This window comes from Danio rerio, chromosome 5, assembly GCF_052040795.2.
Source record: "Danio rerio strain M-AB ecotype USA chromosome 5, GRCz13ab, whole genome shotgun sequence".
NCBI lineage: Eukaryota > Metazoa > Chordata > Actinopteri > Cypriniformes > Danionidae > Danio > Danio rerio.
In genome coordinates this window covers 7,470,635-7,486,386 of record NC_141025.1, presented here as the reverse complement: position 1 = coordinate 7,486,386, position 15,752 = coordinate 7,470,635, and the positions used below count along the sequence as shown (strand labels likewise).

Here is a 15,752-nt window from a genome sequence, read left to right as displayed (position 1 = left end):
CCCACCCCTGGTCTAGAATAAACCTTCGTTAAACAATAACTTGCCTAATTACCCTAACCTGCCTAGTTAACCTAATTAACCTAGTTAAGCCTTTAAATGTCACTTTAAGCTGTATAGAAGTGTCTTTAAAAATATCTAGTCAAATAGTATTTACTGTAATCATGGCAAAACTATTATGTTTAGAAACGTGTTGAGGAAATCTCTTCTCTCTGTTAAACAGAAATTGGAGAAAAAAATAAACATGGGGGCTTTAAATTCCAACTTCAACTGTATTTAAAATGAGCAAACAACACAAATATTGAGGTTTTTGGCCTGACAACCTAATTGTTTTATGTTCAATCCACTTAAATTTGTAAAAACAATTAAGCTAACAATCGATTTGTGTGTGGACCTCATGACGAAATTGTGCAGAACCCGGCATTTTTTACAGTGTAAGACTGGTTTTGTCATCCAGGGTCACATATTTCAAGCAGTTAAACATGCACACAGGCATCTGCTGCAGTCAAACAAGTCTGCGCGAAGAATGTTTGTGTAAATGCATTTGATCTGAACACTCCTACTGACTGGAATTGTCAAAGAAATTCCTTTCCTAAAAACACACACACATACACACACACACACCTATTATTGTGTGCCTGGATGACCTTTCTAACGTTATTTCAGAAGGCTAAATATACATGTTTAAGACGGCGGTGTGACGCCCTAATCCTCTCTTCTTGGCCGTGAACAATAAGCGTTTTATGACGCTGAACATGACAACAGATTGAAGTTGCGTGGTGTTCTGACATACACCTACAAGGGAAAAGCCAAAGCTCACAGATATTCAGACATGTTACTACAAGCTGATGCAGTTTCCCACAGCCCAGCCTGTCTGGAGACGCAAACACAATCGCCACACTTCAATCAAGCAGAGAGTTCACGCTAGTTCTGGAGGATGTTTACCTTCATACAGTCTTTAATATTCATCATATGCCGCCTGACATTCATTTACAGCGAAACAAAACTAATATATTAGCTAAATGCACAGAATTTATGGTCAGCCTTTTGCATGTTTTGACTACTTTTTACTTTATGTTGTTATTTTTTCAATGAAATAGGGGTTTATTTTTATTTTTGCCCACAGTTTGACTTTTTATGTTTGAAAGATTTATTTTTAATTGATTTACAGATTAAATTAATTTCTAAAAAACTATTAAAATATATTAGAATAAAGCATATATTCTCAAACATCTGACAACAAGGATTTATTTTTTATTTTATTTTTTTATTTTTATTATTTATCTTTCTGATGATTTATGACGATAATTTATTCATAACTAGAGAAGGATTTATGTTTATTTTTGCTTGCTTTTTTCATTTAATAGAGAGAGATTTATTTATATTTTTGTCTACTTTTACTTCATGTTGTTGTTTTGTTTAATGGAAGATTTGTTTTTAATTATTTCACCAAATTTGCAATAAAAATTATGAATAATTTCTAAAAAGCAATCAAAATATTTCAGAACAAAAATGTCATCAAACACTTGACAGGGATTTATTTTTATCCACTTTTTGTGTTATTTTTTTATTAATTGTTTTTTAAATATTTTTATTAAGAATTATTATTTATTTTCGCCCACTTCTTGACTTAGTTTTTTTTTCTTGCTTTATTTGCAATAAATATTTTAGAACAAAAAGCATGTATTTACCAACATTTGACAACTATGATATGTTTACGGTTATGTTTTTGACTTTTTGACTTATGGTAAGTTTTTTGGCTTTTTATGTTTTTACACTCTTCGAAATTATGAATTATTCAAACCCAAAGTGAGTAAAATATTGACTAACCTAAACAGTTAGTTAAATTGCCCATGCTTTAATAATAATAAAAATAATTAACCCAGCAATTTATGTACTCCACATTATTCCCAGAGGTAGGTTGAATTAACCCAGCATTTTGTGTATTTTGTCTTTTGTGTATATTGTCATTTATTTTATTATTTTCTACTTTTTGATTTGTTTTTATTAATGAAAAGGATTTATTTTTTATTTAACAACAACTCATGTTGTTATTTTTTATAACTTTTAAAATAATTTTATTAAGAATTATCTTTGTATTTTCACCCACTTCTTTATTTTGTTTATGTTTTGTCCAATTTTTGCCTTTTATGTTGTTACACTCTAAGACATTATGAATTATTCAAACCTAAAGTGAGTAAAATAAGGACTAACTCAAACAATAAGTTAATTTGTTAATGCTTTAATAAAAAAATTAACCCAGCAATTGATTTACTACACATTACTCCCAGAATTAGGTTGAAATAACCCAGCATTTTATGTATTTTTAATTTATTTTTTATAAATTTTATTTGTCCACTTTTTGATTTGTATATAGTTTTTTCATTAATAGTGAAAATAATTTTCATTATTTCCTAGAATTTGCAATCAAATAACAGTCTTAAAAAAAAAAAAAAAAAAAAAAAAAAAAAATATATATATATATATATATATATATATATATATATATATATATATATATATATATATATATATATATATATATATATATATGTAAAGCCATCAAATTATTTGAGAACAGCATGTTTTGTCTAACATTTGACAACAATCAATTTTTGATTTTTAAGTTGTCATCTTAATTATTTATTTAATATTTTGAACACCTCTCTGTATTATTTTTAATTAATACAGAAAACATTTTATTTGTTTTAAAGAATTTGCAATCTAATAACAATGTCTTTAACACACACACACACACACACACACACACACACACACACACACACACATACATACACACACACACATACATACATACATACATACACACACACACACACACACACACACACACACACACACACACATTTTTAAAACGCAATTATGATATTTTAGAATATGTAGATTTGCACATACAAACACAACATTTAAAATAATTTGATAAATTCTAATATTTACATGGCTGGAAATGATGGTTTTAGACAGGGTCAGATCAGGATAGAGAAATAAAATAAAAATTCTAAAAAACAAATCAAAATATTTTATAAAGTTTATAAATATAAACTTTTGCACACACAAACAAAGCAATACGTGATGAATTCTAATGATTTTTTTCTCAAGGCTGGCAATGATGGTTTTAAAACCATCCAAGATTTCCAGGTTTTTCCAGTTCGCGCTAAGAATAAATGTAAGACAGGGTCAGACCGAAATGGAAACATGAATAAAATAAAAAAAATATGTCTTAAAAATAGTATTTTTAAAAACCAATCAAAACTTTTAGATTTGCACTCACAAACATACATAACATTTTAAGGCTGGAAATGGTGGTTTTAAAAGCCTCCAAGATTTCCAGGATTTGGAAAGAGTTTGGCAAGCTAATAATGTAATAATGTAAAATAAAATGTCTAAAAATCTATCAAAATAGTTTAGACTATTTAGTTTTGCACACACAAACACAACCTAACTTTTTAATTGGGGGTTTTAAAATCCTCTTTCCAGTTGACGTGTTTTTCAGTTCAGTCCTGAATTTGGCAAGCTAAAAATAATGTAAGACAGACAGGGTCAGATCAGGATGGAGAAAAGCAAACTCACCGACACAGAGCAGCAGAGAGGAGAGGCGCTGTGGGTTCATGGCAGCTGACAGCTCAGTTCCGCGTTGAGTTTCTGTTTGTCATCTACTTATCGGCCAGGAGGAGCTTTTATAGGGAGGTTTCCCTTCACATAACAGAGAGAATGTGTTTTTATTACTGCCTGTTTTGCTGGCGCCCTTTGTGAATGATTGACGAGAGTCGATCTGTCTGTGGAATTGATCCGATGCTAATTCATACTCATTTTCCATTTCACGTCACTGGACTTCTATATCTATTGTTGCCACTTTAATGGGATACACTTCTATACAAATAAACATTGCTTGTGTATATTTTTTGATAGTCAACTGTTATATATGATATTATTAGCCCTGCAGTAAAGTTTAAATTTTTTTTTATTATTTCCCATGTGATGTTTAATGGAGAGACAGCACATTTCATATTTTTGATAACTGATTTCTTAAACTAAATGCTTTTGTCTTTGCCATGATGACAGTACATAACATTATAGTTATCTTGTAAGATACTAGATACATGGTGGCTCCCGGCTGGGCCAGTTGGTTCTGTGTGGAGTTTGCATGTTCTCCCCGTGTTGGCGTGGGTTTCCTCTGGGTGCTCCGGTTTCCCCCACATTCCAAACACATGTGCTATAGGGGAATTAAATAAACTAAAGTGTCCAAAGTGTATGAAAGTGAATGAGTATGTATGGGTGTTTCCCAGAACAGAACTGGGTTGTGACTGGTAGGTCATCCGCTGTGTAAAACAAATGCTGGAATAGTTGGCGGTTCATTCCACTGTGGCAACCTCTGAAATAGAGACTAAGCTGAAGGAAAATGAATGAATGTAGGATATTAGTTAAAGTGGAATTGATAAGCTTAACTAGGCTAATTAGGTTAACTAGGCAAGTTAGGTTAATTAGGCAGGTGATTAGACAACAGTTTTTTATTCAGAAGCCATTTAAAATAATATTAATAATCATTTAAGAGGGATAATAATATTGACCATGGCAGATTTTTTGATTATTCAAAATGTTTTGTTTTTAGACATTCATTCATTCATTTTCCTTCGATTTAGTCCCTTTATTCATCAGGGGTCGCCACAGCGGAATAAACCGGCAACTTATCCTGCATATGTTTTAGCGGATGCCCCACCAGCTGCAATCCAGCACTGGGAAACATCCATACACTCTCGTTTTTACACACAAACACTACGGCCAATTTAGTTTCTTCAATTCCCCTATAGTGCATGTGTTTGGGTTGTGGGGGAAACCGGAGCACAACACGGGGAGAACATGCAAACTTCACACAGAAATGCCAACTGACCCAGCCAGGACTTGAACCAGCGACCTTCTTTCTGTAAGGTAACAGTACAAACCACTGAACCACTGTGTCACCTGTTTTCAGCTAAACAAACAAACAAACAAACAAACAAACAAAAAAGATTCTCTAGATTAGCTATGATAAATAATAATTGACCTTAAATTATTAATAATTGACCTCAAGCTTTAAACAATCGAGCTCCTGTTTATCTAACCAACCTTCTGTCTCGCTACAATCCAACTCGCTCTTTAAGATCTCAAAACTCAGAGCTTCTGGTAGTACCTAGAATAGCAAAGTCGAGTAAAGGAGGTCGAGCCTTCTCTTTCATGGCTCCTACACTCTGGAATAGCCTTCCTGATAACGTCCGAGGCTCAGACACACTCTCCCAGTTCAAAACTAGATTAAAGTCCTATCTGTTTAGTAAAGCAAACACTCAGTGCATCACTTAGCGGTATGATACATGAATGTGCCCAACGCAGGTTTCTGCATCTCGTTTATATACACTATGAACAGCAGCTACGCTAATTATTCTCTTTATTCTCTATTTCCACCTGGGGATACTCATCTCAAGACCCTCAGACTATGCAGCGCCACTGATTCGATCCAAAACCAGCAACGAGATGATCCCAAAGTTTTCATAATCCTGGACGAGGCCGTATCCTGAGCAGCTGCTGTGGTGGTCATGGAGGAGTGTAGAGCATGAGACTGATTCCTGTGACGCTCCAGGGACAGACGAGTCTGTGCTGAGGTCCAGCTTCTCCAGTGCCTAGACTGCAGCTCTGCACAAAACCTCGGCCAGTGGAGAAATGGCCGTGCCCAACTGAGCCTGGTTTCTCTCGAGGTTTTTTAATTCTTAACTTTCGCCAGCTGGTGAAGTTTTTTCCTCGCCGCTGTCGCCACTGGCTTGCATGGTTTGGGATCTGTAAAGCTGCGCATCGATGGATTCGCTCTCCAGTGTTTGGACGCTAATAGTGATTATTACACCACACTGAACTGAGCTAAACTGAACTGAACTTAAACACTGAAAACTGAACTACTCGGTTTCAATTCACTATGATCTTCTACGTGAAGCTGCTTTGACACAATCTACATTGTAAAAGTGCTATACAAAAAGATGTGAATTTTATTGAATTAAAGGAATTTAAAAGCTGCTTTAATTGCACCAAAACTAAAAGAAATAAGACTTCCCCTAGAAGAAAAATGCTTAACTTTACGAGGACTAGTAATTTTGGCTTCAACTTTAGCTATCCAAACAAAAGTTACATTTTTAGTTAGAAGCTGCTTGCATATTTCACAAATAATTATAAATAAAGATGTAAAACGCTAAATTAACCATGAAATATTAAAGTAAATATAGAGGTCAAATTTGCAGCTGGAAGCGTAAAACATATACTGGAATAGTTGGCGGTTTATTCCGCTGTGGTGACCCCTGACGAATAAAGAGACTAAGCTGAGAGAAAATTAATTAATAAATGTCAAATAACCACAAAAAATTACAAGCAGCATCAAACAAGAAATGTTTGTTTAGAGAAAATCATTTTTGATGAGTGATATCTGTTCATAGCTTCCATATTTTTTGATTCACAAGAGTTTTCTGTTTATTTATGGTAGTGAATTGCATTATGGGATGTTGGCGTCTGCTCTGTCGACTTTTGATGTTGGAAATTCAACTCTAAAGTTTAATAAAGTGACTTTTATTGACATTTTAAATAGTTTGAAATAATGTTTAAGAAATAATATACAGAGAAATAAGTCTGTAAAATAACAGATGTGTTGGCAGTTTATTACAAGGTTTTTGTAGTGTAATATACAACACCAATGCAGACAATTTATCACTGTAAACTATTACAAATGATCATAAAAGTCACCTTTTTTTGCTTAAAAGTTATTGCAAGAAATATCAAGATCTCGTAGGGAAATTAAAAGGCATAAATAAATGAGAGAAAATAAAAATAAAAATCACAAAATACAGAAAACTGCTAATTTACGGATATGTTTCACACTGTACTGTAGGTGTTTGAGAATTTGGAACTCTGAGTCACTGGATTTGAATTGGCCTTAAATCTTTGGAATATCTTGTATGGAATATGAGACGCATCACGTCTGGAATAAAAAGAATGAAAAGAATGAGATTTTTGAAGAAGAAATGCCATAGACAGATAAAAGGAAGCCAAAATACCCCTGGCACACATACTTATTCAGTGAAAGTAGCTGTAGCTTTGTTAATATGGCCTCACCGGTCATTAAGTACGATTACCTGAGCTGTACTTTGAGAGAGAAAAAACCTAAAAGGTACAATCGTTTGCTTTTAGATGGGTTTGCCACGTGTTTATGCATCTTAAATGTTTGTTCATCTCATGCCACACAACATGTCCCACACATCTGCATAGAAATGAGTTTCTGAAGAGCCCAGAAGGAAGAATATAAAACTAATGAGCCTGAACTATTAACACAGAACACACTTCAGACCATTAGTGGCTATTCACAGAATTTAAAACACACTTTCAGGCACAGATGGATGCATATTAGTGCTGCACGATATTTTAAAAAATCTGATATTGTGATATTTTACTTTTCTGCAAAATTAAGTTTCAGATGATGGTTAGAATAGCTCCATTTGACAGTTTTCAGTGGAGTTGAACAGTATTCGGGTACATAAATTGAATAATCAACAAGCAAAAAAAAGCTTTTCCTACTTTTTTTTGTTTTGTTTCTTTTCTAAATATCTAAAAAAATTCTTAGAACAAGTAAAAATATTGTTTAGTTTTCACTGTCAGAAGAAAAATAAAGAGCTTTTTGCTTGTTTTAAGAGATTATCTGCCAATGGTGTATGTGAAATAATCTTTTTATCACTTTGGAATGTACAGGGTGGGCCATTTATTTGGATACACATTAATAAAATGGGAATGATTGATGATATTAACGTCCTGTTAGTGGCACATTAGTTTATGGGTGGGGGGAAAGTTTTCAAGATGGGTGGTGACCATGGGGGACGTTTTGAAGTTGGCCATCTTGGATCTAACTTTTGTTTTATCAATTGGAAGAGTGTCATGTAACGCATCAAAACAAGAAAAACAGTGGTGTGCTTAGTTTTAACATGACTACAAGATGTGCAGCACCTGAAACTACGGATACTGGAAGCCCGTGCTTTCTCCTGCGGTGTTGCTATCAGTGTGAAGAGTAGGAGAAGAGGGTTGCATTGACAATCCAACACAATGGGCAGCACATTGAACACTTGTGGTCAGAAACTTGTAAATAACTCATGAAAGAATAAAGTTACATTAAAACCCACCATTGTTTTTCTTGTGAAATTCCCAATGAGTTTAATGTGTCAAATGACCCTCTTCAAGATGGCCGACTTTAAAAATGGCCACCATGGTCACCACCCATCTTGAAAAGTTTGTCCCCTCACATATACTAATGTGCCACAAACAAGACGTTAATATCACCAACCATTCCCATTTTATTAAGGTGTATCCATATAAATGGCCCACCCTGTAGATGGACTAGAAACAAGTTTTTTTTTTTTGCATAAATCATAAAGTCCATATAAATACAGTAATTAAGTACAATTCTGTAGCTCCTGGTCAACTATATATATATATATATATATATTCAGACTGGACATTGCATATCTTTGCGATGTGACTATTGCAGATGCACACATTGCGATATCGATGCTGAAACGATATATATTGTGCAGCCCTAATGCATATTAAACTAGTTATTACACTTACAACTTTATTTCCTGCAAGTGTGTGGTTTAAAATTGGGCGGTACGGTGGCTCAGCGGTTAGCTGGTTAGAGTCCCAGCTGGGTCAGTTGGCATTTCTGTGTGGAGTTTACATGTTCTCCCCGCGTTGGCAGGGGTTTCCTCCAGGTTCTCCGGTTTGCCCTACAGTACAAATACATGCGCTATAGGGGAATTAAATAAACTAAATTGGCCATAATGCATGTGTGTGAAAATGAGTGTGTATGGATGCTTCCCAGTACTGGGTTGCAGCTGGAAGGGCATCCACTGTGTAAAACATATGATGGATAAATTGGCGGTTCATTCCACTGTGGCGACCCCAGATTAATGAAGGGACTAAGCCGAAGGAAAATGAATGAATGAATATCTAAAGATCCAAATACTCATATCTGATGATATAGTTGTATAATGATAACATCAAACTTCTGCTTTTTTTTTTTGCTCAAAATGCACTGTATACTGTATTAGTCTGGTCTATATACGAACAATGAATGCTATTCTTAGGCAGCTCTGAAAAAACCTGCCTGAAATGTAAACCAACTTGTTGGTGCAGTCCATTGTTATGCGTATCCTCTTATATTACATGAATGTCTAGAGAATTAGCGTGTAGAGGTGTTACACTGGTGTCAGAAAAAGTATTAAGTGTAATTAAATCTTATTATTTATCAACGGTCAATGGTTTAAAAACATTAAAATTGTCAGCATTTTTAATTGCATTAAAAATAATAAAATTAATGTGAAATAATGTGATATCAGTTTACAATTAGAACTTTCTGAGGGAATTTTCCAGGAAATGCCTTTAAGCTTCTTTATAACACCCAAGATTAAAAGTGAATAGACATCCAGACAACAAGGGCAGTTTATTTATAAACTAATTTCGAGAGGCTCACGTGCTTATAATTGAACACGGCTGCATCATCTCCGTATGTTGCACCTATCAGATGAATACTGACACACTATAAATAACCAGAGCTTTCTACTCCAGTCATCTTCGTCTTGAAGAATCCCCCCTTCCAACTCTACTCCACCCCTTTTCTGGTTAGCACTGTTGCCTCACAGCAAAAACGCAGCTGGTTCGGCCCCACTCCGAGCTGGTCGGCGTTTATGCGCGGAGCTTGTATGTTCTCCCTGTGTTTGCGTGGGTTGTCCCCGGGTTTCCCGGTTTCCTCCCGTTCAAAGACATACACCATTAGTCAATTGACTACTTCAAAATAGCATCTTTAGACAACTCTTAGCCAGATATATCTCAGCACATTCACAAGCAGAGAAGTTCTCGAGACCTACCTGAGCTCAAACTCTCCTCTCGCGCTTCAAACGGGAGGGAGCCCCGGGCTCGAGGATATTCTGAGCTCAGGGCTCTGTCCCAGGACAGCATGCCAAATACGGTTTATTATCAATCATCAGCTAAGTGTGAACTCTTGAAATGTGCTGGAGACAGTGTGGAGAGGCAGAAGCAGATCATACCCATATCTTCTGGACTTGCAGCCCAACACCCATACACTCTTACATTCACTCACACAAACACACACACACACACACACACACAAGCACGCACACACACAATGGTCAATTTAGCACCTGGAGGAAACCCAAGCCAACATGAGGAGAACATGCAAACTCCACACAGAAATGCTTACTGACCCAGCCAAGGCTCGAACCAGCGACCTTCTTGCAGTGAGGCGATCGTGCTACCCACTGCACCACCGTGTCGCCCTTAGCATGTTTTTTCTCTGTAAATTATTGTTCTGTATTTAAAAAAAATTCATTTAATTTCTTTTCAGCTTAGTCCCTTTATTAATCAGGGGTCGTAACAGCGAAATGAACCGCCATCTTATCCAGCACGTTTTTACGCAGCAGATGTCCTTTCAGCCGCAACCCATCACTGGGAAACAACCATTCGCATTTATTCACACACATACACTACGGACAATTTAGCCTACAACAAATTCACCTGTAGTGAAACCGGAGCACCTGGAGGAAACCCACGCGAACGCAAGGAGAACATGCAAACTCCATTCAGAAACGCCAACTGACCCAGCCGAGGATCGAAGCAGCGACCTTCTTGCTGTAAGGCGACAGCACTACCTACTGCGCCTCTGTGTCGCCATTTATATATATATATATATTTATTTATATTATATGTTTAAAATGTTCATTATTCCTCCAACTTAGCTAAATGTACTTTAGTATCATTTTTTTTGTAAGATTTTTTTGTAAGTTATCAAAGCCATTACAAGTTTAAAATTGGGTTAATTATTGTTTGCTCAATATGTTTATAGAATTTTAATTAGAAATCATTGCAACATTATAGATGAATTACCAGTTTGTAAACATTTAGGATGCATGTGCAGAGAGGTTGGAGGAAAAAACGGGAGCGTTAATATTTACAGCGAGGGAATACCATATGATGTGGTAAAGTGTTTGTTGTTGTATTAAAGAGAAGTTATATTGATTACACACACACACACACACAATTTAGCCTACCCAATTTACCTGCAGCATGTCTTTGGACTGTGGGGGAAACCGGAGCACCCGGAGGAAACCTATGCGAACACAGGGAGAACATGCAAACTCCTCACAGAAATGCCAACTGAGCCGAGATTAGAACCAGCGACCTTCTTGCTGTGAGGCGACAGCACTACCTACTGCAACACTGCTTCGCCATATACATATAAACATACATACATATATATACATATTTATATATATTTATATATATATATATATATTTTTATAATATAAATATATATACACTAATATATATATTTATGCTCAATTTCGATTATCGAATCAAAAAAATAGAATCGTCGATGCTGCCACGCCCCAATGTCACGTCAGCTTGGCTTGCCAAGCGGGAAAAAAACAGGCTTGTTGAAGTGCTTGTTAAACTGCAGAAGCAGGAGACCCGTCGAGAGAGCTTAAACCCTCTCCTCTTTCAATGAAGTCGCCGGTGTGTAAGCATTTTGGATTTCCAGTGAGTTATGTTGACAACGTTTGTGTTGTCGACAAAAAAAAACACAGTTTTGCAAGCTCTGCTATGTACATATTACGTACGGTTTGTCCGATAGACAACATCGGCATCGCGATCCTCCGCCCGCCCCCGTTGCAAATCCGCTCGCGAAAAGTACACACTCAGGCCCTGTTTACACTGTCTTTGTTTTTAAATGGCATTTTAGAACGACAACGATTTGACATCCACAGTGGCGTGTAGCATTTCTGAGCAGCCCTCCTTCCTCACTACCGCTGAAAATGCACATCACGTGACCACACAGACACAGACGCACACACAGCCATGCGCTCGAGACAGCAGGTCCAGGCAGTCAGAGGACTGCTTCAATCTTTCACTCACTTGTACTTAGTCATTTTAGCGCACACCTCAGATACTGTTGGCTGGTTTCTGTTGGTTGTGCGTCTTTTTTACCGACGCCATTATAACGACACAGATCACTGCCTATTCACGAGTCCCGCAGAAAAAGTGATTGACAGGTTGAAATTATGTGTGTATCTTGCCTTTATTCATTTACTGTATGATTTGTTTATGGGTAAAACAAAGACCATACAGGTCAGGTAGTTTAAACGGTAGGCTACAAATAATTAATTGGTCATTAATTAATTATTCATAATCGAAAATCGAATCGAATCGTACCTTTAGAATCGAAAATGTAATCGAATCGAGGATTTGGAGGATCGTGACACCCTTTATATATATATATATATATATATATATATATATATATATATATATTATTTACATAATGCTTTCAGTGTATTATAATAGCTCGACACCCAGTGATAAGCACAGTGATTCGGCAATATTAACGTTAAAGTAAGCGGCGTTTGTCTGACAGGTCCATTTGCGATAGCACCCTCCCAATGGATATTGCATAAGTCGAAATGACCAAGCATCCAGCCTCAAATATACAACTATCTCATTGAAACTCCAAGTGATTTTCACAAGAGAGAAGTTAAAGGCCTACAAGTCTTTGGATGCCAACGATGTTGTTCGGTGTGGTCATGTGCAAGAAGTAATGCTCCATGATTACCAGATTCAAAACTATGTAGTACTAAAAACCGAGGTTCTGCCTAGCCAAAGACAAAAAAAGAAGACGGAACTCTACAAGGCCTGGGTTATCATCAACAAGCAAAACAACTGCATTCTGACAGCAAACTGCACCTGTACGGCAGGATGTGTGAATCTACATATTTACATTATCTAAGCATTCAGTGTCCGCAGTTTAATTCCCCATATTTAACTGTTTTTGCTGAAATCATTGCTGCAATCAAAAATGAGTAACATGTATGATTCAGGATAGCGTGAACTTACCTGATATAACATGAGAACGGCAGAGTCCAGCATTTTTAATTAGGTCCTCACTCCATTCAGCTCTTATGATGGCTGTTAGCCAAAGACGTCTGCGGTTGGCATTAAAAGCAGTGTGGTGTACGGTAACGGTACGGTCAAACTTGGCATCCTACAGCACAAAACGACAGGTTTGCTACTGGTATTTTTTTGCAACCGGTATGCGACATTGAATCGTGTGATGTCATGTGTGATATAGGTTGGTAATTGCCCAGTAAAATAGGAATTTTACATGCAGTAACAGTTTTATTTCCCTTATTGCAACATGATAAAATTATTTTATTTTTCTGATGCTTTTTAATTTTGTCACTGCATGTTTAAAATTCATGACTGCATGTTAAATTCTTAATTAAAGCCCGACTATACAAATTATAAGTAAAACAATGCATATTGTGTTGCATTTAATAAATTATATGGATACATTCATATTTAGGTTTGCAGTAGGCTAATGTGTGTGTATATTTTAAGTAATTGTGGTTACTTATAAAACTAAAAATCGAAATAGAAATCATTGCAACATTAAAGCTATCGAATTAGACACTTTAGATGCAGAATCACAGGTTTATAAGAAAATGAATGATTTTATTTCCTGATATTTTCAGCTGTCACTGCATGTTAAATTACTCATTATTGCATGTTTAATTCTTGATTAAAGCTCGACTACGGAAAATTATTATTAAAATAACTCGTTAGATCTAATAAACTAGTATGGATGCATTCATATTTAAGCTTGTAGTAATTTATATGTATTCCATTAATACAATATTATGTTGCTTGCTTTTTCACTACTAAACAAATCTATGGTATCATTAAGTAAATTGTTTACTTACAAAACTAAAAATCGAAATAGAAATCATTGCAACATTAAAGCTATCAAAATAGACATGTTATATACAGTAACAGTTTTATTTCCCTTATTGCAACATAAGAAAATGAATTATTTTATTTTTCTCATGTTTTCATTTTTGTCACTGCATGTTTAATATTCATTTCTGCATGTTAAATTCTTGATTAAAGCCCAACTACACCAATTATAAGTAAAACAATGCATATTGTGTTGCATTTAATACATTATATGGATACATTCATTAGGTTTGCAGTAGGCTAATGTGTGTGTATATTTTCTGTGAATCTATTTAAATGATGCTTGCTTTTTTTATTACTAAACAAGCTAGTATCATTTCTGCGTAAATTGTGGTTACTTACAAAACTGTAAACCGAAATAGAAATCATTGCAATATTAAAGCTATCGAAATAGACATTTTAAATGCAGTAACACACGTTTATTTTCCCATATTGCAACATGAGAAAACCAATGATTTTATTTTCTGTTTTCAGTTGTCACTGCATGCCTAATATTCATTACTGCATGTTTAATTCTTGATTGAAGCCCGACTACAGAAAAATATTATTAAAATAGCTCATATTGCGTAAGATCTAATAATAAAGTATGGATGCATTCATATTTACGTTTGCAGTAAATTATGCATGCATCTTCCGTCAATCTAATATTTTGTTGCTTGCTTTATAATACTAAACAAAACTATAGTATCATTTTTGCTTAAATTGTGGCTTTTTACAAAACTATAACCCGAAATAGAAATCATTGCAACATTAAAGCTATCGAAATAGACATTTCATATGCAGTAACACGTTTATTTTCCCATATTGCAACATGAGAAAACCAATGATTTTATTTTCTGTTTTCAGTTGTCACTGCATGCCTAATAGTCATTACTGCATGTTTAACTCTTGATTTAACCCCGACTACACAAATAATTTTTATTAAAATAAATCATTTTGTGTTAGATCTAATAATAAACTAGTATGGATAAATTCATATTTAAGTTTGCAGTAATTTATATGCATTCAGTTAATACAATATTATGTTCTTGTTTTATACTACTAAACAAAACTATAGTACCATTTTTTACTAAATTGTTTAATTACAAAACTATAAATCGTAATAGAAATCATTGCAACATTAAAGCTATCGAAATAGACATTGTATATGCAGTAACACAGGTTTACTTCCCCATATTGCAACATGAGCAACTAAATGATTTTATTTCCTGCTGTTTTCAGTTATAACTGCATGTTTAATATTCATTACTGCATGTTTAATTCTTGATTAAAGCCCGACTATAGAAAAATATTATTAAAATAGCTCATATTGCGTTAGATCTAATAATAAAGTATGCATGCATTTATATTTACGTTTGCAGTAATTTATGTGTTCATTTTGTCGTTCATATAATATTCTGCTGCTAGTTTTATACTACTAAACAAAACTACAGTATCATTTTTGCATAAATTGTTCACTTACAAAACTGTAAATCGAAATAGAAATCATTGCAACATTAAAGCTATCAAAATAGACATTTTATTTGCAGTAACAGTTTTATTTACCCATATTGCAACATGAAAAAATGAATTAATTTATTTCCTGATGTTTTTAGATGTAAATGCATGTTTAATATTCATTACTGCATGTTAAATTATTGATTAAAGCCCGGCTACAGAAAATTCTTATTAAATAAACACATATTGCGTTAGATTTAACTAGTATGGATGCATTCATATTTACTTTTGCAGTACATTATGCGTGTATCTTCCGTCAATGTAAAATTATGTTACTTGCTTTATAATACTAAACCAAACTGTAGTTTAATTTTTGCGTAAATTGTATTTACTCAACAATCCTGTATACTTTCTAAAAGCCAGGAAAGAATTTCAGC

The 15,752-nt window shown here is 34.6% G+C and overlaps 1 protein-coding gene across 5 annotated transcripts in view; it reads right to left on the bottom strand.

The window, feature by feature from the left end:
• The window catches only part of areg (amphiregulin), a 45,671-nt gene that overhangs the window by 29,210 nt on the left and 709 nt on the right, over positions 1-15,752 (bottom strand). For 3 of the 5 annotated variants that reach the window (XR_015490790.1, XR_015490792.1, XR_015490791.1), the window contains exon 1: positions 3,589-3,768. Coding sequence is in view for 2 of the 5 variants with exons in the window: in XM_087253264.1 (XP_087109390.1) it covers positions 3,589-3,628 (40 nt within the window). In the remaining 3 variants the exon portion in view is untranslated. Of the gene's footprint in view, positions 1-3,588; positions 3,769-12,978; positions 15,716-15,752 lie in introns of those variants that run through there. The other 2 variants (XM_087253264.1, XM_087253263.1) reach the window with 2 other exon arrangements.